A 25,725-nucleotide genomic window follows, 5' to 3' on the forward strand; every position below is an offset into this window, starting at 1 on the left:
TTGTTATTCATCATGAGAACTTCCGTGGTTGTACTTCTACTGTTGCTGACGCTTACGGCTTCTCAAGCCCAACGGAGCTGTTTGGCACACAATCAACCAGTAAGTTTTAAATATTTGAATTGTTATGCATTCCTAAAATTTACCTTTTCTATTCATTATTTTGCATTTATTTGTTATGCATATACTTTCCTGATAGCGAAAATCTCTAAATGACAGGTACAAAGTATGTGAGAAATATTAACTGTTGTTTTTCCTTATTTTTTACCAACCTTTCATTTTATTTTACTTACAACTATACTTGTAAACAAGGACTACTAAAAAAAAAACTTTAAGATTTGATTAACACATTTTCTACCGTTTAAGACAAACTGTGACTAAAACAATGGTTTGATCTATGTGGGTAATTCAGTTTTTTTAAACTAATTGTTGAAAAGCTTTCTAAAAAGAAACTTGCAAGGCTGCTTTTTTACCGATAAATAAATTTGTTTCCCAACTTGTACGGTTGAGGAAAAAATTCTAAATTAAAAAGAAATATTTTTTTACTCAATCAGTTTTTTTTTAATAAATGGACTTGTTGGTTTCACTCTAGGCAAGCTAGGCTTAATTTGGCAGAATTGAAATATAACCTCAAATGCTTGTCACCTACTGGTATTTGCAATAATTCAAAGACAGTTAAGTTCTTGTTGTTATTGTGTAAATACTTTTATACTTTTATTTTGAAATGGTGACCAAAACCATATGGGCTTATCAATGCAAGAAGCTACCACTAAGATATGTCCGATTGGTGTTTCAAAACTATTAAGAATGGTTATACATTTCAAGTTAAGATTTGTTAGTTGTTAAACTCTAATTGCAAAACGGTTACAGTGTACTGGTGACCCGCCGTGTTGTCATGGTTACGCCTGTATCCACCAGGATGCCGGATGGAAATGTGGCTACGCGCAAGACTCAAACAGGCTTACTTAGATGTAACCGGAAGAAAACAAAAAATCATTACCATTCATGCTGTAGATATTATGTAAGATGTAAATAAAAAAATAAAATTCCATAACAATGAATACATATTGCTTTGTTATTCTTATATTAAAACAGAACAATGAATTTATTAGTTTATAAGGACAAAATATGGATGCAAAAATTGCCCAAAACCCTTCCCCTTGTCATTCAGTCCCCTCAGGATTGTTTGATATTTCATACAAAGAAATTTTGGTTTACACATTATTGTATTGATACAAATAGAATCAACCTCAAAGAGTTTTTAGAGTGATATTATGAAGGCAAATACAAAATGTATTTGCAAAAAATGTACAGTGTGGGGTTGGATCTAGATCTTTCAAGGTTTATGCTTCCCCTAATATGGTGGCATAATTTTAATTAAATTGAATTATTTAATGTAACAGAATATAACAGTTACTCTGATTTTAGCAGATCACATAAAAGACATTTTTTATTTCCAAACACCTGGATTATCACACTTATGATTTTATTTAGGTATTTCTCACAAACTCACACAACTACGGGTTCTGTACATGGATTTATTGATACAAATACAAATTGTTATAATCTTAGATAGCTAGTTAAAACAATAAGTTATAGAAAACTTTCCATTGCAGTGTAATATCACCAAGATGGACGACCACCTTGTACCTCCCATCACAGCCTTCTACAACAATGAAGAACAAAAAACATTACAGTTTGTCAGCTGTTGTTTCAGATGTACAATTGAATCAGCTGTTTTTCTAGCTGTGCAGAAAGCTAAGAAATGGTCTCTTTTCAACCCAGGAACTGCCTGTTAATTTCCATGAAATTCCACCACATTTTGCCACAGTTAACATAGGCTATGCAATTTCAAAAAGGAATAAAAATATTATTGTTTAGAAAGTTATACTATATTGTATGGAATATAGCATGGAACTGTTACAGAACAATACCTGTCTCACAAGACAGTTCTATTAATTCACGCACATTTAAAAAAATATACATATATGAATTATTGTAAAAGTATGTAATTCACATGAATACAATGTTTTTTTTTTCTTACCAGAATCAGTCTTAGAGGAATATCTGTTATCCGTCTATCAGTTAACCATCGTAGTCTCGTTTTTGAGGTTGACAATCAGAGGATTTGCACTTTACTTAACATTACTTACTAGCATCAATTACACTCACCAAAAATTCACCGGGTACCCTGGGAGTTCATTTCGCCGCTTCCGCCAGCTCTCTCTCTACGATCTTGCGGTACTCGTCGAAGCCTCCCTCCACGCTGCGTACAGAGCCTTGCCCGCAAACCCACAATTCTCGACACACCATGCGAATCAACCTCTCGTCGTGAGACACAAGGATCACTCCTCCCTGCGACACACAAAGAATATCCTTTATCCTTGCAATAACGTTTCTACTTAATATTGCCTTACCAATGTAAACGCATGGGATGAATGAAAGCGTAATGAACTTAGCATTAGTAAACTCCAAGAATTTGTAATCTCAAACTCGATTTATAATTTAAAAATTGATTCTCAAATCACCAGAGGTATAGTTTTTATAACTTATCAATAGAATATAAGTTGATATTTTCAATCAATCCTAAACGAACTGATTTTTTAAAACAAAGAGTTCTTACCGTATACTTGTTGATAGCTTTGCCGAGTGCCTCAATTGTCTCAATGTCGAGATGGTTGGTAGGCTCGTCTAGCACTAGGAAGTTAGGTACGGCCATGCACATCCTGGCGAACGCCACCCGAGACTTCTGTCCTCCCGATAGACTGGCTACTGTTTGTAGTGCAAGATCGCCCGAGATGCCGAAGGAACCCAACTGTCGTCTGTACTCCTCTACTGACTTGCCTGGGGAGTAAAACAGCTGATTAGATGTAAATTTGTAATTTTCAGAGCCAGAAAAACTCAGTTGACACTGAGTCAAATGGAAAAGTTTAAAATTTATAGGTTAGGATAGGGCTACGGAAGGTAGGAATAGGAATTAATAAAAGAGTTATCACCAACCTCGGATCTATTGTCCGACTTGAGCGTAAATCTGAGTAATGAGAAAAAGGATTAACCATTAACCAGCCAGCTTAAGTTCAAATTATTGATTGTTCAAGTAGAAAGGGTGACAATATGTTCTAAATAGACCAGGAGGGACAATAGTAAAAGAAAAATGGTTCATGTAGAAATTGGATATCAAAAGTACATTAATATGACAGTTTCTTTTCCTTGTACCTAATGATGGTTATAAAAAAAAAAAAAACTAAAAGTTATACATAGTGCCTAGGAGCCGGCCGGGAGGGTAAAATATGAATCCAACATTTAACATTTCTAAATTTGGTTAAATTCGGTTGGAATTTGAAAATGTTTGGTTTAAATTAAGTTGATTGACCCAAAAATACTCTTTACCTGAAAATTCAAAGGGATTCCAATGGAAATGCAGCCAGGAAACTTGGAGTTTGCTGCAATGCAGGAAATGTGAATAGTCTTTCAGTAAATTAAACTCCAAGCAAGAAAGGTATATTTTATCATATACTGGCCTAATTTAATATATTACTCGCTTTTCCGTGGTTTAACCAATGAAATGACCTCATACTCCCTAGTGATGTATTTTTTCTGTCCATTAGTTGTTGAATAATTAGTACAAATTGAATAATTAGAAACAGTTTTTCATGGCCGTATATTTAATAGCAACACTGTTTAATCTATCATCCTAAATTGATAATCGTCCTCAGATAATTGGTCAAGGGTTCAGCATGTGGAAAATCACCCTGACTAATTAATTAGTAGCCTACATTTTGTTGACTTTATGTATCTTTCCAGAGAACTCATTAGAAACTAAAAATTTCTCCTCAGAATATACCTTAACCTTAAATTCTTTGTTGAAAAGGTATGTGGTTTTCATCCTACTTCCTACTAATATTATAAATGAGAAAGTTTGGATGTATGGATGTATGGATGTATGGATGTATGTTTGTGACAAGTGAACGCGAAAAATACTTGTCGGATTGGGCTGAAATTTGGCATGATGATAGCTCACATTCCCGATTAACATATAGGTATATTCTTATTTCAAAAATCCTTTCGGGCTCCCCCCCAGTGGCTCTGGAGTTTCCCATGTTAACCTTATGAGAAATGGAATTATTGAATCTTAACAGCTGTTTCAATTAAACGAGTTGGTTCTGTTCTATGATGTTCAATAGCATTAAAGTTACAAGGATTACCAACAGGGTGCAGCACTATTATTTCTTTTACATTTATGACAACAGCTAATTTGCAACCAAAAGGTGAGTTAGCGTAGCGAACGAGCTAACCTGAAGGCAAGTGAGCGTAGCGAACGAGCTCCAACCTAAAGGTGAGTGAGCGTAGCGAACAAACTTCAACCAGGACGTGATTGAGCCATGCGAACGAGATAATCTTGAAAATTAAGAAGTTAAACGGGGCAAAGCCCGCGGGTTACAGCTAGTTTATTAATATATTATTGATTAATTTTACAATGAAAAATAAAAGTCAAAAATATTTTAAAACTTGAAATTAATAGATGTGTAATAAAATATTTTATCTCTAAAATACTTTCTTTTTAACAAAAAATACATTAAGATACTAAATGTGTAAAAGAAGCAATTATATGTGTTACAAATGTGAAGCGCAATTCCTGGTTATCAATGAACGATAAAATTGTCAACAAACTTTTACAATTCAAAGCCATTGTGCAAAAGTTGTGTGATAAACTCAAAGAGAGGTAGAAACATAAATAAGTCAGCTGATATTTTTTTTTAAGTCTAATGAGCCGGTTTAGATTGGTCGATGGTTATGATTGGTCGATGGTTATGATTGGTCGTTGGTTATGATTGGTCGTTGGTTATGATTGGTCGTTGGTTATGATTGGTCGATTGTTATGATTGGTCGATGGTTATGATTGGTCGATGGTTATGATTGGTCGATGGTTATGATTGGTCGATGGTTGTGATTGGTCGAGGGTTGTGATTGGTCGATGGTTATGATTGGTCGATGGTTATGATTGGTCGATGCTTATGATTGGTCGATGGTTATGATTGGTTAATGGTTATGATTGGTCGATGGTTATGATTGGTTAATGGTTATGATTGGTCGATGCTTATGATTGGTTAATGGTTATGATTGGTCGATGGTTATGATTGGTCGATGGTTATGATTGGTCGATGCTTATGATTGGTTAATGGTTATGATTGGTCGATGCTTATGATTGGTTAATGGTTATGATTGGTCGATGCTTATGATTGGTTAATGGTTATGATTGGTCGATGCTTATGATTGGTCAATGGTTATGATTGGTCGATGGTTATAATTGGTCGATGGTTATGATTGGTCGATGCTTATGATTGGTCAATGGTTATGATTGGTCAATGGTTATGATTGGTCGATGGTTATGATTGGTCGATGGTTATGATTAGTCGATGGTTATGATTGGTCAATGGTTATGATTGGTCGATGGTTATGATTCGTCGATGGTTATAATTGGTTGATGGTTATGATTGGTCGATGGTTATGATTGGTCGATGGTTATGATTGGTCGATGGTTATGATTGGTCGATGGTTATGATTAGTCGATGGTTATGATTGGTCGATGGTTATGATTGGTCGATGCTTATGATTGGCGATGGTTATGATTGGTTGATGGTTATGATTGGTCGATGGTTATGATTGGTCAATGATTATGGGTCGATGCTTATGATTTGTCGATAGTTATGATTGGTCGATGGTTATGATTAGTCGATGGTTATGATTGCTCGATTGTTATGATTAGTCGATGGTTATGATTAGTAGACTAAGCACATCACTACTCACCAGGAAAGCTTGTCTGAAGTAGTTCCACGGACGTCGTGTTCATCTCCAGCTGGTCTACGTGATGTTGGCTGAAGTAGCCGAACTTGAGGTTACGGTGAACATGTCTGCTGCCACTCGTAGGACTGAGGATACCCATGATGATCTTGAGCAGGGTTGTCTTACCAGCACCGTTGTCTCCAACCTAAATAATGCACTTTATTTACATGTTCATGGACCAATGAACAATGAATACAAGTTATTTATTCCGTCTTTAAACAATGTGATTGATTTTGTCAACAATAGAATTCACCCTGATAAATAGTCTTATCTAATTAAGTAGTTGGATAAGAGGCAAAATGGCAGGCGTCTAATTTTCTAATTTTTAAGTTCAGTGAGGTCTCTATCCAAGAGTGATCTTATTTAAGTTTTTCAGACTTCTTAAAATAATATCACAAAAGGATAATAGTATCAAAGCTAGAGATTTAACTGTATTCAATTAAAATTGTAAACAAACTTAGAAAACAATAATCATCAGACATACACATTGCAAAATTATTAATAATAGGAATAGAATTTGAAATAAACTAACAGTTGGCCATGAAAAACAGTCATAAAACATTTTTATTTGGGTACTTTCTACAAACATAGGAAAATGAACACAGTTTTCTTCCGCAAATCGTGTTTGGGTAGACTGTATTACCGCCTACAGAGTCATCATTCTATACTCACCCTTCGCTTTTTTGGTTAAAATACAAAAGGCAAGGTATTCAACTTCACTGGCTAAATATATTACAAAATGTGTAAATGAAGGGTTACTTACAATACATATCCTAGACTCTAACGTGGCTCCTAAGTTGACATTGGCCAGGATTGGTCGACCCTGGACGTAGGAGAAGCTGACCTCGTTGAGCTGCAGGATCGGAGGCGACAACGACTCAACCTCGGGAAACTTTAACGTGACGTCCACTTCCTTCTCTATGGGCTTCAATTCGGGCCTGGGGAGAAACATGATTTTATTAGGGAAAACATTTTTTGAACCTTTTACGTTTATTCACCATCACGTTTTACCTTGAAATGTTCATCTACAAATTCCTTACTGAAGATCGGGTTACGTTAAGTTAGAACCAAAAGATAACTTTTGTTTACACCCAGCTGAATTAAGTTATGGTACATTAGGTTTGAACTAGGGATGGTCAAGTCTCGAAATTTCAGGAAATTTTCAGGAAATTTTAAATCTCGTTACACGAGACGAGATTTCTTTTTTTTATTGAGACGAGAATATAAAAAAAAATATATAAAAAAATAAAAACTCCTGCAGAAAGTCAATGCAATACCCGCAATACAGGAGCGTGTTGTAGTTGCGTTTCCTTTGCGAAGGCGTTCTTATTTAGTAAATATTACTTTAACTATTTTAATAATATTACTTTAATAACATTTGAGAAGTTTTGTTAAGTGTAAAAAGTGTGAGGAATGTTTTATTACTATAAAAAATCAAAACAAGTACCTAACTATTTTATAAAAATTAATATTGCTTTTATTTTATGATTTATTTTATTTTAGGATAAGTTTAACTCTATCCTGCCTGATATCACTATGTTTCCTAATCGTAGGCATTTTTAATAAGTTAGGCGTGATTAATAAAAAAATGTTATGCTGATGTTTTTAAATAAAAGATTGTAAATATTCTTGCCTATTATCATTATTTTTGTATTTAAACAGTCATCTAACAATGTTACAAAATCAGGTAAAAATCTTGAACGTGCATTTCTTGTTGTGTATGAGAAGGGAAATCCCGTCTCGATCTCGTCTCGAAATTTTATGAGAAATAAAACATCTTGTCTCGTCTCGTCTCGAACTAAAAATCCAATCTCGTCCATCCCTAGTTTGAAAACATAAGGGTACATTAAATTAGGTTAAGTTATACTAGGTTAGTTTTGTTAGGTTACAAATTAGATTGAGTTTAGTTTGGTTATACATTAAAAGATTAGGTAACCTAGCCTATCTGATCACTGAAGCACACTGTCACAGCTGTTAGGCCATCAAATACTCACAGCTTCTCCAGCATCTTGATCTTGCTCTGTACGCTTGACGCTCGGTTTGCGTTGTATCGGAATCGGTCGATGAACTCCTGTACGTGAGCCCTGTGTTGCTGTTGAGCCTCAAACTCTCGCTGTTGATTGCGGTGCTTTTCCGTTTTCGTCTTCTCAAAAACATCGTAGTTACCTCTGTACGGATCTATCCTCTGCAATTACGTAAGGCCAGGTCAATACAGAAAACCGTTCTGTTGTTCATCCAACTACGAGATCTGTGTCGACGAACAGTTTTTGAACTGTGGAAAGCAGTCCTTCCCTAAAAGCGTCTGTGTTATTTGATACTTAATTTTATTTGGTAAAAAATAACACCATACATAGTTATCATTTCTCCCTCAGTGTTACATTCCCCTATGGTAGTTATTGTGACTAACTATAGGCCATAGTTTACACAAATTTTCTTTTAGTTTGGCTTGATAAAAATTCTGCATTTGCAAGAAATTAATAACTGACTTTGGCACACCCTGTTCACCTGAACACCTGTTCATTAAGCTAGTTTCATTAATATTACAAAAAAACTGGCTGTATGGGCGCGAGGGTACTCTGACGATGAGCTTAGTTAGTTCCCCAAATTCGCCACATATGCTGCCACATTTAGCTCGGTGATTAGTGGGGTATAGTGTAGACTGCCTATTGACTGCAGAAGGTGATTTCCAAAGATAAATGTACAAATCTTACATATCAAAGTAAATAACATAACTATGAAACAGTTGCAGCAAGTAAATAGTGTTTAAGTACGTCACAATGACTTACTTTAAATGGATTAAAATTGTGTCTTAGTATTCTTAATTCTATTTTAAAGTGACAAGTTAATCACCATTTTTTTAATTCCAGGATGAAATTTATTTCAAGAATCTTCCTCAACATATTTATTAGGTACTCACAGATTTTTAATTTTGTAATGTCAGTGGTTCAGCCTCTGTTTGTACAAGAATTTGACAAAATGACCATTTTCAAGCCCCGCAAGTCAAAAATTTCTAATTCAATACCTTTAATCTAATGAAAATCTAATTTTGATAATTATTTTTTGACCAAACACCCTTAACGTGAGATGTATTGCAGTAATCAAAGGCTACCTGAGAATGTAGATGTAGGATATCCGTGGGGACGGTATCCAGGAAGTGCCTGTCGTGAGAGACTACCAGGAGAGTGGTAGGCCAGTTCTGGAGGTAGTTCTCTAGCCAGATGATGGCCTTGATGTCCAACATGTTGGTCGGCTCGTCCAGAAGTAGCAGGTCTGGCCTGAAGAAGAAATTTAAGAAATTATCTCAAGATTAGAAGATATTTTTCCAGGTCTCTTTTCTTCTCAAGTATATTTCTACAGTTTGTTAAGACTTAATTGATCACTACCTAGTTCTTTTTGGTGTTAAGTTACCACACATTTGGTATTCCACTGACATAGCAATTGCAATGTTCAAAACTCTAGAAATATGCTTACATTACATATACAAACAACATTGAAAAATGTTCAGTTTTGACTACTGTACATACTATAGGCTACAAGCTGTGTGGTCTTTCTTTTATAATTCTTCACTTCTTCAGCTTTTGTTGGCTTTTGTAGTAATATTGTTAGGTTTCAGCATTGACTTTTTTGCATACTGAAGAATATATCCCATCTTTATGAACGGATTCCAGCTGTCGCCATTTTTTATTAAAGAAGAACACAGTTGAGTCAGGCAGGCACATATTGCTCTTGTGTTTAATTATACAGTACTTTCTAACTTATTTGTTGTAACTGAGATAGTTTACGTGAATGAAGCTACAGCTTACAATATGTCACCCTATCAGGTTTACTTGGCTAAAAAGTCTGCGTATGCGACAGAAATCAGTAATTTACATCAACACAATCTGTTGGTGACTCACTTCAACTAGACGTAAAACTGGCAAAAACTTAAACAAGGAGACGTATTATTGTAAGAGAAGGTTTATACCTAGAGAACAGAGCTCGAGCGAGTGCCAGACGCATACGCCAACCACCACTGAACTCCTTGGTTTTCTTGAGCTGCATTTCCGCACTGAACCCGAGACCTGCCAAGATAACGGATGCTCTCGCCGGAGCTTTGTCTGCTTCCATGGACGTCAGCTGAGTGTACACTTCCGTCAGCTCCGAGGGTAGTGTTGGATCCGTGTTCCTACATACAGTCATCACATGTCAAATTACAACAGATGGATGCATTCAATGACGTGTTTTGTCATAACAGTTTACAATAAACATTTTTACAATAAAAATGTCAATGTCAAACTAATCTAGCAATTCCATTCAGTATTCAGGTTAAAGACTAGGGAAAATATAGATTTTGTGCAAACAGAAATATAGCCTTTTAAGCCTTAGAGACTCAAACAGATTTGATGACCTTGATAATTGAATTCAAATGTGTTACTCTAGTTCTAGTTATTGTGCCAACGTACACATTTATGTTGGTATACATATACAGATATTTTAATACTATTAATTTGAACATATGGTGTTTTCGGTCTCTGAGGACATAAAACAAACAAAAATCGATCCTGCGTCTTACAATGAGACCTACGGTAATAGCTTATTCCCTTTAGTGGAAAAGTTACTAAAAAGGTCAATATATAACTAATACATGTAATTCAGTATTCACTATTTCGCAGTATTCCCATTTCTACCATATAAGTTTTAACCTATTTTGTTATACTTAAATCATTTTACTTCCAGCTGTGACTTCTTGTTGATTATTTTCAACTGTGTTAATAATTATTCAAAATCTGGAAATTTAAAATGATCTATTTATAATAGTCTCTTGGACCTTATGACTTTCACAACTTAGTAAAGTCAACTCTATGCCTCAAGATGTTTATACTAGTTTTGTTGAAATAAATTCTTGATTTGATCTGACAATCCAAGAAACATCGCAAGAATTGTAATGATTCTGTTACCTAAAATATTGAAGCTCATGTTGGAAGTTTACTTAATACTTTACTTGACTTTAATTCTTTATTCCTTACCGGAATGCAGCCTAATTTTACAATGAAGGTGAAACATCTGACAGTTAATCTCATCTGACGATTCAGTCAACACCACAAAAACTGTACGGGTTCTGGAGGCCACAGTTAGTTTACTTACCCTGCGTTTATTTCCGCTGTGATCTCCTTCTCGCGCTGTAGCAGCCGTTCCCTAGCAAAGTCACACTGCAGGACGGACTCCAGCGCCGGAGTGTCGTCCCCCACCACCTCTTGCTCCACGTGCAGCACGGATATGTGAGCGGGTATCCGTAACTGACCACTGGACAAGCAAGTACATTTAGGTGTCACAAGTAATGGAAGTATTGAATATGTAATGAACCATATAACTGTGTTGAGTTTTACACAAATAGAGTTATAGACATAGATTTATATCTGCCAACACACCACAGTCCGTTTTTTAAGGCGAAGATGGTTGAAGGATAAATTAAAAGCATTGTTACTGAATACTGACTAAGATAAGTTGGTTTTAAGTCAGGACCATTTATTAAATGCCATATCGAATCGAGCATAGTTGCGATACCATTGTGAGGACCAACCACATTAAAAAACTTGTATGCATATAGCTCAAAATGAGGAATATCTCAAGTCAGCAAATTCTTTTCAAAATTTGTCTTAAGATTCTTTTTAACAGTAAACAATATCAAACTTACAAAAATTAGTAGAAGAATCAAGAATTTCACTTATAATAAAAAAACTACAATGGCAAATGAAATAAGTATATATTTGTTTTAAAAACATTCAAAACATATTGCTGGTATTTAGGTCACCAGTAGTTTAATCCTGAGAAAAGTGTTTATCTTTTAGATGGTTCAAAACTGGACCCAGCTGTACTTGATCATTGGGCTTGCAATGAATGACCCTGGCTAATGAAACAGCTGATCTTAGTCAGTAACAAAGCTACACAGATCGTTTCACTTCATACCACACTCATCCTTCACTCATATTTTGGTTAAAATACATATCTAGGTGACGTCTCATTTTGATCGCAATGATAATAGGCCTAACTGTGACTAACCCACAAAAAAGTTTATTTTACCTTTCAACTACTGCTAAAAATAACTGCTAACTAAAATCACAGGAACAATTTACAAAGTAATATTATTAGTTAGAAAAAGAGTTAATCTACAATAAACACATTGCATATAAGGTACATGAAAAATCAAAATCAAAATTGTGTCTAATTTACCTTGAAAGCATCCTAAGTAGCGTCGTTTTCCCTAGACCGTTCCTCCCACAGAGACCGTACCTTCGTCCAAACGCCAACACAACATCTGCTCCTTGTAATAAAACTCTGCAAACAATTTCATTTATTAAATATCTTGTGATTTTGATTTTTAGGACATCAGGTTTACGTGAAAGGTAAAAAGTCTACCTTGGTACAAGAAACAGGGCTTTTCGTTTGTACAGTATTCTCTCTGAAGAAGCCCTACACTAGAAGGAAAGGTCAGTTTCATTGTCATATCCCTAGTTATTCAATAAATAAATGTTTTCCAGTGCATTTATCAATACAAAATATACTAGGCCACCAAGTCGAGATACAATAGTCATTCTCTTTGTGTATGTATGAATCCATGGATTATCTAGGTTTAAACTAGTTGAACCAAATAACCTCCAACAAGCGTTGGAGAAATCTTACAATATTCTGACAGGAAATCAAAAGGGTGAGCGTAAAAACCAATCACAATCGGTTTCCTTACTTGGAACTAGACCAATGCCAGTTGTACAGCTATGAAAACTAAATTTGCATTACAGTAGCCTTAAGTATCAACTAACCTGTCACCATAGGCAATGTCAAAGTTCTCTATACGAATGTCCTGCGCACGGTTGTTCCCCTTAGCCTCTAGTTTCGCCTCTTTCTTGCTGGTTACCTGAGAAGCCGTCGCTGTTTGTAGCTGTACAGGAGCTGGGGGTGGTCTGTTATGTACCTGGACAGCCAAAAACCTCAACAGTTCTTCTAAAAACTATAGTTTCGATGTAGGTAGCCTCGTTGACAAATAATTCTGTCTTCCACAAAGGTAACAAAAATAACCTATACATTATATCGATTTTCAAACATAAGAATAGAAATAATAAAAACAATTCAAGAGGCAAATGATATGAACAAATGGCTAAGAAACTCTGAGGGGAAGGTCATTTGGTAAGAATAGAAAAGGACACGGTTAGCTTAAAAAAATTATGAGGAAACCTCATGAAGGTTTTGGGACATTCTTATCGAAAAGTAATATAAGAAATCAGAAGATCATAGAAATAGACAAGATGAAGGGAGCAACAAGTTTTTATTAGTTAGGCTAAACACCTTTTTGAGTGGTCTATTAGACGTGGTAGTCAAGTTCTGTTTAAGTATTAGATAGAAGTACTCATGATAAGTACTAGAAAGAAAGTTTAGGATTTTAAAAACTAAACAATTTTATAACTTTTAAAATTGGCTACCGGTATGCCAATCCATTTTATAGCACAAACCTCAAGAGAAATAAGCTAATTTTTTGACAGCTACTGGACGTAAATACGAGAAACATTTGACGTAAGGTAGAAAGTATAAAAGTCCTGTATTTGGAAAAACGAAAAAGCTTGCGAAAAATTGTAAGGTAAAAAGATAAAGTTCACTTACCAAATCGGCCCTTGCAGCTTGTTTTTGTTGAAGTTTGGCTTCAGCTTTCTCCAATTTTTTAGCATCCACTTTCTGAAAAAAGAAGATATTATAAAAGACTTTATTGAAATAAATTCAATTAAATACATTGGTGAGTCGGTGGCTCAGTTGGTAGCGTCGCGGACTTCGGGCCCAAGACAGTGGGTTCGGATCCTGGTCACTGCCACAAACTTTTATCAGTACAGTTCACCTTTGTACTGTTCCGGCTCACCCCTTGCTTTGCTGGATACGTTCCACGCGTAGTCTATGTGGACGGGCAAATGCAAGGTTAAAAGAGGCCGCTAATCTCTTTAAAAAAAAAATAAATAAATAAAAAAATAAAAAACATTCTAAAGCTCTGTTATAAGGTAACTATGCCTTTAAGAGTCCTTGGAGGCTAGCGGCCATCTTGGATAATTTCAAACAGCTGCTGAAGAGTTATTTATCGTACAAACCTTCATAATATTTGCAGGATAGTAATACTATTAAGTAGAAACTACTAACTATTAAATTAATTCAATATTTTAACAGGAAAAAACTGGGATTTTTGTAACAAGAAATAATTTAAATATTTCTACAATTAAGTTAGCCTACTGTAGCAAACTAACACAGAAAAACACAGAACACTATCACAGAAAACAACACAGAAAAAATATCTGACTTGTTTCATTACACGGCTATAAACAAAGCAAAGTGTATGTGTGTACAGTAATGCCAGTAGAACATTGTCCATACTTTCCAGTCTCAAAAAAAATATATAGACGAGATTATGTTTACTGTAGGCCTACATGTTTAGTGATTGTATGCTTTGAATTAGGAAACACAGTAGGTATTTTGGTATTATCCGGAGGCCACCCTCATACAGCGGGCTGTGGCGATTATGTTAGATTGGGTTATTATAAATATGTTTGTAAGACTTTCATCGTTTCATTATGAATCAAACAATACCAGTGATGAGTAATACTTTCACTCACCAAATCCCCTCCAAGTAGGCCAAGGTGAGGTCTTTGACCAGAGCGCGCGCATCACCTGTCACCGCCTGTATCTGGTGTGGCAGCTAGAGGCGGCGACGCATTCAACTCAATCCTTGCTGACATCGCTGCCTTCTGGGAGGCAGAACTCAAACTCAAATGCCAAGGCCACTAATTGTAATCATGTCAAATATGGACATTAAGTCCATTAGAGTGTGTTCTTTCCATTTATGATAACCCAACCTAGCATAACCGCCACAGCGCGCTGTATAAGGGTGGCCTTCTGATAATACCAAAGTACCACGCACAATTCAGTAAGAAGAAAACAAGAGCATGTCTACGAACCAGACCGTCATCACGTTGCATAACCCAGATGCTCTTGATCTCATCAACTTCAGTTTCAAGGTTGGCAGCCATTGAAGCTAGATGCACTGGTGCGTCTAATACTTTGTTGCTGGCCGTTCCATTAGGAATGGCCTTATCTCCTTTCATTAGACACATCAGCTTATTGCAGATATCCCTGTCAAAAAAAAACCGTAGCATAAAAAGATTATGATTAAATTACTTACAATAATTGTTACTAATGTTAACAGATCAATCAACAGAAATAACAGATTGTTAAGAGTCTCGGATTTCGGTGCGAGAAGAACGGATTTGATTCCAAAACACACAGGCCTATGGGTTTGGACCGCTATCCCTAAAAACAAAATTTCAATTCACTGTTAATTGTTTCTAGCCTAGTGTAAAATGTCACTGACATCAACGTTAAAAAGAGAGACAGTCTAGAAGAAAAAATGTTGCATAAATTGAGTTTAATAAATTTAGTTCATTTTAAGGTTAATCCATAATATTGTCACACTTCTAAAAAGTTAGTGTGAAATTTATTGGTAATTATTTAAATTGCACTTTTAAAACACATGTAGGCTATTAAAATATCTATCTAAAAGTATGCATAAATTTTACCAGTGATACACAAGAGCTGAGAAAAATTGTTTTTGAGAAACATGATTGCCGATTAATATATAGGATACTCTCAATATCTTGGTTAATACTTTACCTAATATCTTCCTCCGTTTTGTCACAAGCAACTTGATGGAGTAGGCCACCGATGGCTTCATAGACTTCTTCACTATCTTCAAAGTCTTCAGCGCCATTAGACAGTACTCCTAGTTGAATAATAACCAAAAAGTTGATTTAGCCAAGGCTTTAGTTAAACAGAAACTGTTTTGAGATTGTGGAATGGGATAGGTAAGTTACATAGCTTAATATATACCTTAATATATACTTTATATATATAGGTACCGGTACATAATATAACGTACTAACTTACTTGGCTAATATTTTAATACCTACTTTGTATGGTCGCCATTTAATAAGAAAGTATTAAGTATTAAGTTTAAATAGATTATATCAAGTTTAAAGTTTAATCCCACAAAAGTAGCGTACCGGTACCTAAAATGTTGGGTAAAACTTTGATAGGTTATCCAACTCTATCGTATATCAAACATAAAATATCGATTTGATCAATAAACAAAACATAGCCTATAAGTTAGTCCTCGCCATCCTAAGTTGAGGCAGCCCTAGCCCGCACTAGATATAGTGCGACCTTGGGCTGCCTCAACTTAGGGTGGCGAGGACTATAGCCAAAAACCAAACTTCAAACTTTAGATTGTAACAATTGATAACCACAATGGAGTCAGAGAACAAAGTTTTGCCAAACTTTGTAACAATATTAAGTAATTAAATTACTCATTATTCTTTAAACGCAGGCCTGTCCACTAGGCCTAGTTAACTATTATTTTACGATTAAGGCCTATATAGCCTAAGTTAATGCTGGTTGACCAAAAGTAATGTCATAAATAGGCCTACTTAAACTTCTGATCCTCTCAAAAGCTTAAGGGCGCGTTTTACTGTACCGTACCTAACTAAACTTTTAACTTGTGTTTCGTAGCTCTTGAAAAACTGAATTCAATCAAACGCCAAACATAAATAGATCAAACTTGGCTTAATCTTTGTATGGAAAAGTTAAAAATTATTTAAAAATCTTATATTAGGCCTCACATAATTTTATTACAGTGCACAAAAGACATAAAAAAAGTCAATTTAAATAAAGTTTACTTTACAATCTGTAAGTAAGTAACCTATCCGGGTTTGGCAATGATTCAAAAGATTTATTCACCATTCAGTACAAAAAAACAATTAGCTTGTCTCACGTCCCTAGCAATATCTTAAAATTTAGAAACAAAATCCAACAAAAATATAGCAATGTGGCTAAGGTATTATATAAAATCGCCAATGCCCCGTTCTATAGGTTAGGATAGTCCATAACTAACCTAGTGTAATAATTCAGATAGAAGGATTATGTTTGAAATAATCTTATATCCTAATCACATTACCTTCAACGTAGCCATAAAGGTCATCGTCTATTTTGGGAAATTCAGATTTAATTAGTTCCCCGAAATTCGACATTTTCATTTGAATGAAATTTAATCAACAACCGAGAAGTCAACAATTTGCTTGGCGTTGACAGACTTTGGAGGCAGCTGGCTGGCAGACATCAAGCACTCGGCCGACGGCCTCATCATCAAGCTATCAGCTGGCGGTAAATTCCCCTCCATTATAATAAAATCCCACCAGACTTTAAGGAAAATATTTCAAAGAGGCAAGTGGAAAATTATGTTGTTGAGTAAGTACACAATTTAGACGTTACAATTAATATCAATTTATTATATAATGAATTTAATCGTTGTTTTCAATAAACTCAATAGTAAGTTATAGTTCGGCCGCTTAGAAAACGACCTGCACGCTAATGCTAAACCAATGCTGGAGGAGGTCCTTTCTAAGCGGCCGAACTATAGTAAGTATTCAAGTAATAAGCTTATACCATCGATAAAACATACAAGGGAGTATGTTTTATCTATGCTTATACTTATTGGTAAAGTGTTGTATGTTCATGATAGGGTCGCCACGCTTAAAAATCGTAGTGTATGCAAGATATTGAATAAAAGCGTATAAATTACATGGGTTGTACTGCTTAGAGCGGATTTAAATCAGATTACTACTAACCATCTCTCTTCCATTCCCATGTTACATTTTACTTTCTCCCCCTATACATAGTTATGGAGAAAGTATTGTTTTCATCTAAAGTTTAGGAGTGATGTTTGTGTTTTTTGTTTGCGTATGTGACCACATCTGTAGCCGATTTTGATGGAATTTGGTATGTGGGTACTAATCCATATGGGTGTTTATTTTAATTTTAAAGGTGATCTTCCCATAACTAACGGAAAACCGAATTTTCTCTAAAATGACCCAAATGATTTTAATAACATTTTTTTAATGTTATAGATAGGCCCAGGCCCAATCAGAAGTTTCTTCAGCTCTGAACAAAATGGTCTAACCACCATTGCTGTAAAAATTACGGTTCAAATTACTTGTGTTATTAGAAAAAAAAATTTAAATAGCTGGAAATCTAATTTTTTTAAAGTTAGTTTTGATTGAAATTATTAATATGTTTATGGTCCTTATAATTCTAAACCAAATATGTAGTGCAACCCCCCATTGCTGATCAAAAGCTATTGTAACTGTTGTGATTTTTCCTTTAAAATATAAGTTACTCGTTACCAAAGGTCATTTACAAGCGAATGGGAGAAGGTATTTGCCAGATTGCTGATACAGTTTATTTTATCCAAAGATTGCAGCTTGTAGCATAGGTTTAATAGAATCTCTCATATATTGATCATCCTTGGAGCAGCTGAAGATGACTTGTCATTCTATGTTTGAGATATATAGCGGGCGTACTATTATGTGCTTGCTTAATGTATAAATTAATTTGAACATAATAGTGTCTTTGTTCTTAGGGACCTCAAAACAAAAAAGTAAGTTAAAAATTGAACTGGCCCAGGATTTACTATCAGACCTACCTTATTCCCTATAGGCTATGGGAAATTCACTAAAAATATATAGAACTACACAACTTACCAGCACATTTATCAATAGACATGGTTTAGCCCCTGAGCTGAATTTATGACTATAATTTAATTGTAAAATTACCTCATCACAGCTCCGTAGTTTTCGTATATATTACGGCCGTATTGGCATCAAAATGCCATCCTCCGTAATATATATGGAAACTACGGAGCTGTGACGAGGTAATTTTACAATTGTATTATAGCACATTTATTCTAATTTTATTTGCTCAAGTATTTCTTTAGCTTATTCAAATCTTTTCATAAACAAATGTGACATTATTAACATTGAGGATTCACAAAAACCATTGAAAAGCTATAGCCTGTCTGTAAGACCGCAAATGAAATTACAGTGGTTTGTAAAAAAATGTAGCGATCAGTGATGTAGATATTCATTTCTTACCACTTTCCAGAAGCTTTTGGTTCTCTTAGTCACATATTCTATCTATATATATAAAATCCAATGTATGTTTGTTTGTCCTTTATGGACTCCGAAACCGCTCCACAGATTGTAAGGAAACTTTCAGGCATTATTAAGCGTTATTCAAGGATGGTTTGTGTGAAGTTTGGTGCAGATCCATCAAAAGGGCTCCGCCCCAGTGGCTCTGAAGTTTCCCATGTTAACCTTACGAGTACTCGTATTTAAATGGAACTAACAAATCTTAACAGCTGGTTCAACTAAACAATTTGGTTCTGTGATGTTCAATAGCATTAAAAAGTTAATAGGTTTACCAACAGGGTGCAGCACTATTATTATTTTAAATTTATGACAACAGCTAATTTGCAACCAAAAGGTGAGTGAGCGTAACAAACAAACTTCAACCAGGACGTGATTGAGCCATGCGAACGAGCTCATCTTGAAAATGAACGAGCATTTGACATAAAACCCCATTAGGACAGGACGACGTCTGTCGGGCCAGCTAGTTCTGTAAAAGGAGACATGACTTAAAATGGCAGTTTGCCGAATGAGTGGAAGTGCAATGATGCTTCTTGGGGAAAAAGTTCTGCAGCTTAAATTGTATCAAAGAGTGATAATTTAGCCTAGATTGTATCATTTGTTTGGTGGCCTCTGTAAAACAAAACATCTATAATTTAATGTGGTCAGAAACACAAGTGAGTCAAACAATGGTAAGCCTGCAGAACAGCACAGAGTGTCAAGAGGATAAATAAAAATATATTCAAATTATGTAACAAAAAATTATTTATTTAATTAAATTAATGACTAATATCTTGGGCTCTCGTTTGGAGACTATGCTAAATATTAGCAAAAACTAAATATAAACATTTGGATTTGATCAACTCATTCTGCTATAAATTAGCTTCCATTATGTAAACTAAATGCAATGATTGTTTTATTAAGGTGTCTCAATAGCTATAGGGGTTCAATCAAATTGTACAAAATCATTGAAAATGGTTAAATTAAAAACACTGATTCAAAAATAATGCAACTGAAATTAAGTAAAGATACGTTCACAGATATTGGCTAGGTTAAGTCCATCTTCACACTATAGCTGGCATGACTTCAACACCTTTAAACTCTTTTGCTATTGCGATTCCAAGAAGGAAACACCCAAAGCTCTTGACCAGACTCCTAGAAAAAAAAACATGAGAAAATGTTAGCTAGATTAAAAAGCCACATGTCAATGTGTCTATTAGGGATGAGCATCGATAGTCGATGTTCTTGAAAAATCGATGTTTGATGTTTTTACATCTATGGTAGGTTACCTATGTTTTTGTTACATCGATGTTTTTTCCCAATTATTGAGCTATCAATGTTTTCCATTACTGGAGAGTACAAAAAGCAGATGCAAAACTGAAAAAAATGTAAAAACATTGATGTTTAAGTAAAAAACAAAACATCGATGTTTTCACAATGTTAATCATTGACTTATCGATGCTCATCCCTAGCTGTAGTGTCCATGTAACTTAAATTTTTTTTTTTAAATTTAAAACCCATTGCGTGTTTCTTTGCTTGGATGAATATTTTAAGTTGAATCAAATAATTTATTGAGCTATTGAACACAACAGATAATAATGTCAAATGGCCTTTTACGGCCCTGATGACAACAACATCGGTGCAAAATCATAAACATCACCCACACTCATATTGAATAAAGCTTTAACACGCTAAATATTAACAATGACGAATATTAAGGGCAAATTTTTGACTGCAACGATGGTCAACATAGTAATTAAAAATAGTAAAACATGACCAGCCGTGGTGTAGTGCAGCAGGAACAGCATTCCTACTCCTGCTTTATACAAAGAATCTATATATTGATTAGCGACCCAAATTGTTCTACAAAAATGGTTTGTTCCCACACTGGAAAAGATTTACAACTAACTTACGTTCACACTACTGATGGCTATTAACAAAATTTATTCTGTGGTACTGTTTTGTGAATAGCGCAGGCACCTTAGTATGCATCTGTGATGCTTATAACTTAGGCCTACTTAAACCAGCCTCCGGTCAATAGGTTGAAATAAAAATAATTTTGCAAAATTAGATCAAAGTATCCATAAAGAACCAAACCTAATTCAGTTAAGTTATCCTCCATAAATACTCAAAGGTAATTTAAAATTTCAGTTTGGAGAGTTTTTTCTGTCAACATAAAGTGCACATAACAGTACCCCACAAAATCCTGCTCCCATAGTCCAATCATGCTGATTCACAAACTAGTTTTAATTTAATGCAAGATTAAGTTGATTGTTTATAGAGAATTTTATAAAAATCCGAATTTACACGATTTTGACCTTTGAGGACATTAGAACAAATAATTAGTGACAATCTTTAATTGAGAAACTAAAAGATAAATATTGAACTAGCCAATCTTTTATTATAATGTAACCTTAGTTATGTTCGAGCCAGTCACAGAATACACACCTAAGTTACCTGCTAAGGTTGGTGTCTAAAGTTCTATTTTTACTTTATCTTTTTTGCTGACCAGGTTGGGCACTGTTTCTTAGCTTGTCTTCACACTAACTTACTATCGACTAAAAATATCAATTCAATTAGTAAGCCTTTAAAATTTGATTTTTCAATTAAAAGTAAGTTAATAATTAATATTATTATTAACTTAATTAAATCAATCTTAAAATAAAACTGTTAAAACAAACAAACTTGATTAAAAAACTTGAATGAAGGTCTACTAATCGAATCAATATTTTCAATCAATAGTAGCGTAGCTCAGTTAAGAAACTGTAAGTTAACCACCAGGTTGATGAGACGTAACAGTTGCTAGGCCTACAGCTAACCACAACGTAAGTCATTCCATTTAGTTAGTCTCTATTTCAAACAAATTTTGAGTAAGTATTCTACAGAATTTAACTTAGTAATTTTCAACTTAGTTTTTTTTTTGGTTATTCACCTATTTGTGGTTTGGACGAGCCCAAGTTCTAGTGGAAACAGCTAGTTCTTTACATTGTTATTACATTAGCCTATGTTTCCCCCACTATTTAATTGCGCAAAAACAGTCTGGAAGTTGCATAATTTAATGAGTCAGTTCATTGTAACCTAACCTTTACCAGTCCCAATCTAACCTTACTTCAAAACACTAAGAGTCACGAATCCGCATAAAACCCAACCTACCTTCCTCACATGCCTAAATAAGAACTGATTACATATTTGGTTTCAAAACTAATTGATTTAATTCCACATTAAGTTTAGTATACATTTAACAGCTGTTTGCTCTCCTCCTCGCTCTGTCCTCAGACCACGCCATAGTACCATCAGTGTAAGTTACCGCTCAATGAACTTTAGATTCATAATTTTAACCTTCATTTTACGGCCACTTAGGAATCTCTTCAACAACAACTGATTGCATTTTTGGATTCAGCGTGAGAAAAACTGTAAGTAACTTAGACATCTAAAAACTACACGATATCGCGTTGTGGACATATTAAATAATTGCCAGTAATTTAGATCAGAGAATCTGTCGGTGGCCCCGGTAGCTCACACCAGCTTACAATTTTTGGTAATTATTCCGTACAGGTGCCTCCAAACGAATTTTTAATTTTGATATCTCACTTTATAGTTTTTTACCTCCTGAATCCAAATATACCATTAATTTTCACCGCTGATGAATATTTCTCAAGATATCGCCGTAAAAACATACTTAACATTACAATAAACAAGGTAGGATGGATGACGTTACAAGTGGAATTTACTATGGGATGGGTTAAGTAAACCAACCAGCTGATTGTTTTCAATCATGGTCAAGCAAATGGAAGTGACAATTTTTATTAACTAACTCGATTCTGCAATATGAAAATCACCTGATTAAGTTACACTTTTCACTTTCTAAGACCAATAAGTTAAAAATGTATTATTGTTACCAGTATTTTATCCTTATTAATGATTTATTGATTTATATTTCGCCGTTTAGAAATTACACATTAAAATAGTGCTATTCTAACATAACCTAACCTAACCAAACCTCTAGAATGTCTAAGCAAACTCCTTTTGATGTCAGAAAAGGCATGTCAGGGTGATAGGTCGTGCTTTATGTGAATTGGTGACTGCATTAAGTCCTTTGAAGGTAGGTTAGATTAGGTAAGTTAAAGTTTATGTTATAATATATCGAGTTGTTAGTTTATGTCGTCTGCAGACTGTTTTTGTAAAATTAAAATCCTGAGAAAAACACTTCAAATTACTATTTCAAAAATGCTTGCATATAATTAAGTCAGTGCAAGCATTTATGAAATAGTAATTTGAAGTGTTTTTCTCAGGATTTTAGTTTTACAAAAACAGTCTGCAGACGACATAAACTAACAACTCGATACATTATAACCTAAACTTTACCTTCCTAATCTAACCTAACTTCAAAACACTTAACGCAGTCACCAATTCACATATAGCACGACCTACCACCCTGACATGCCTAAATTAGAACTACGAGTAATTAGTCCATTATTCCATCTATATCTCCATAATGTGTCGAAATTCCTATTGTAGTAAACATTAAGTTATTGACTATAGAATCACTTTATATGTTTCTACAAAGTTAAAGCACGGCCGCTAAAGGCGGCCGTGTCTACAACGATGTTATTATCTTTAGTCAACGATGGTATTCTTCTCATCAACCATGTTACTCTCTTCACTTAACTTGGAACTTGTGATGGCGACGGCGTAGCAGACAGAATAACACTTAGCTAGCACTACGCAACACGTATGAGTAGGTACGAATGAGTATTTTGTTTTGTATTTTATTTGTAGTGAAGTAAAATGTCGTCAATAGGCATATTGCCGGTGACAGAATCAGAGTGAGTTAATGAAGTTCAAAAGTTGTTACTTCCAGTTGTTCTTGTGTGTGGTTGAAAACAATCAGCTGTTAAGCACGGGTCACACTAGGCTGGCATCAGCGGCGAATTGAAAGAAGCCGCGACTGTCAGCTTAATGTGACCACAAAATTCGCAGCTGACACTGAGCTGACTCAGCCTGGATTGGTGAACCGGTGATGCTGGTGCCAGCAGCTGATCACCAGCGGCTGGCGTACAGCCTAGTGTGACCCGTGCTTAAGAGTTAACCTAAAGTTCATTCCACTTGTAAATGTCATCCATCCTATCTTGTTTATTGTAATGTTAGGTATGTTTTTACGGCGATATCTTGAGAAATATTCATCAGCGGGGAAAATTAATGGTATATTTGGATTCAGGAGGTAAAAAACTATAAAGTAAGATATCAAAATTAACCCTCCCAGTGTTACTTGACGAAAATTCGGCAAGCACCACACTTTGTATAGTGTTACTTGCCGATTTTTCGACAAGCAGACATCGTTTACGGCGAAGGCTCTATAACTGACTGAATCGGATTGAACTGGATCGAGTTAGGTATCGTTCTTTCCGTTATATTCTAAGCTGTCTCCAGATGTCTGTCTCTAAGCGCTATTCATTTTAGTTCTGAAAATATTGTAGCAGACAGCTGACGTGCGTGTATTTGTAAACAGCTAGGTTCCCCCGGACCGATGACTGATGTGTTTTATTACGTTTATCATTGTTTTAGTGTTAAAAATCAAAAGTAGTGATATACGTGGTGCATTATAAGAAGATTTAAGTGGTTTTGAAGTGCTGGTTGATGATCCTGAAGAAGTAGGTAGTGATATTGATGTAAATTATCAGCCAGATTCCTAGCTATGGTTAGGCTATGCATTCTTAGCTAAACGCTATGTACTGAAATCAGTTTTTTGCCCATAACTTATTTATTTGCAAATATACTTCCTTATATTATTATATATTTGTAATCCTCATAAAATTTAGAACAAAGTGGCTATTTTCAAATATTTATAGGCCTATAATTTATACAATTTCATTAGGCGCGAACTTATTTTTTTTTTGAAAATTTTCGAAATTATATTTTACCTAAAAAATTTTTTTTTTTTTTTTAATGTTCCTTATGTTTTATATATAATATTGAAGCCCATGATTTTCCAAACAAAATGGTATATAGAACATTAGAATTAACATTGTTTTAAGCTTCTCAGATCCGTTTTAATAAAACCTTGCAAATGCGCCAAAAATAGGTGGACATTAAGGCCTAAACTATGGACACTTGGAGGGTTAAAAATTCGTTTGGAGGCACCTGTACGGAATAAATACCCAATTTTTTTATTAATCTGGCAACAAATTTAACATGGGGATGGATAATGGAATGTCTAGTTACATCAATAGTGAACGATAGAAGACAATCATTTGATAAAATGCAATGTTAAACTAGGCCTAAATATTGTTAGCTTACAAAACCTTGCATAGATATTATAGATATTAAGATAGTTGAACCAGTACTACATTAATGCTATTCATTCATCACTGTGGTACCTAATTTACTTAGGGTAAAGGTATAACAGACTAAAACCTTACCATTTAAAGGGGTCATAATATAACGACTTCACAAAGCTGACGGAGGATGATCCAGCCATTTTCTTTGGTTTTTGAGGAGGTCTAGCCTATTTAAGAATTTAAATTATAAAACGACAATGCTTCAGCGCAGCGAAAAAAAACTTTTTTTACTTGTTATCTTCTATAACCTAAAACCTGAGCCCTAGTGAAGATGAATGATGATGATGAATCGGCCTAGTGTAGTGTACTCTGAAAGTCTGAAACTGAACTGAGATTGAGTGAGTGTCGAGTGAGTATACAGGATCTCAATCCAAATTCGATCCAATTCCAGTGTTCCTGATGTTCTTAAAGAAATTTTTTTCTGTTTTCTTTGCTAATATACCATGTAAAGTCTGATTCATCCCATGAGACTCCGAGGTTAACTTTCCTTTTTAAGCTTTTGATTATCTAATAAATTGACAAGT

At 34.8% G+C, this 25,725-nt stretch overlaps 2 protein-coding genes and 1 long non-coding RNA gene across 3 annotated transcripts; 1 reads left to right on the forward strand and 2 right to left on the reverse strand.

Annotated features, from left to right (window-relative positions):
• Positions 1-1,058, forward strand: LOC129002287 (uncharacterized). The gene is made up of 2 exons (XR_008491561.1): positions 1-99; positions 868-1,058. It is a non-coding gene; the product is annotated as an uncharacterized LOC129002287 (long non-coding RNA).
• A 461-nt stretch (positions 1,059-1,519) lies between these two features.
• Positions 1,520-17,000, reverse strand: LOC129002561 (ATP-binding cassette sub-family F member 3-like). Its single transcript, XM_054430454.1, has 15 exons — positions 16,859-17,000; positions 15,520-15,628; positions 14,808-14,982; positions 13,474-13,545; positions 12,639-12,790; positions 12,052-12,156; positions 10,966-11,124; positions 9,806-10,006; positions 8,951-9,116; positions 7,836-8,026; positions 6,605-6,779; positions 5,806-5,986; positions 2,621-2,841; positions 2,170-2,352; positions 1,520-1,663 (listed from the first exon to the last, which is right to left on the reverse strand). Exons 1-14 carry the CDS (start codon positions 16,935-16,937, stop codon positions 2,197-2,199), a joined length of 2,142 nt encoding a protein of 713 aa, XP_054286429.1. The 5' UTR covers positions 16,938-17,000; the 3' UTR covers positions 1,520-1,663; positions 2,170-2,196.
• Positions 17,001-19,610: 2,610 nt separating this feature from the next.
• Positions 19,611-25,506, reverse strand: LOC129003893 (uncharacterized). The gene is made up of 2 exons (XM_054432230.1): positions 25,283-25,506; positions 19,611-20,018 (listed from the first exon to the last, which is right to left on the reverse strand). Exons 1-2 carry the CDS (start codon positions 25,339-25,341, stop codon positions 19,928-19,930), a joined length of 150 nt encoding a protein of 49 aa, XP_054288205.1. The 5' UTR covers positions 25,342-25,506; the 3' UTR covers positions 19,611-19,927.
• Positions 25,507-25,725: the final 219 nt, after the last annotated feature.

Source organism: Macrosteles quadrilineatus, unplaced genomic scaffold, assembly GCF_028750875.1.
Source record: "Macrosteles quadrilineatus isolate MER2022 unplaced genomic scaffold, UCM_ALF_1.0 Scaffold_9__3_contigs__length_116548681, whole genome shotgun sequence".
Classification (NCBI taxonomy): Eukaryota; Metazoa; Arthropoda; class Insecta; order Hemiptera; family Cicadellidae; genus Macrosteles; species Macrosteles quadrilineatus.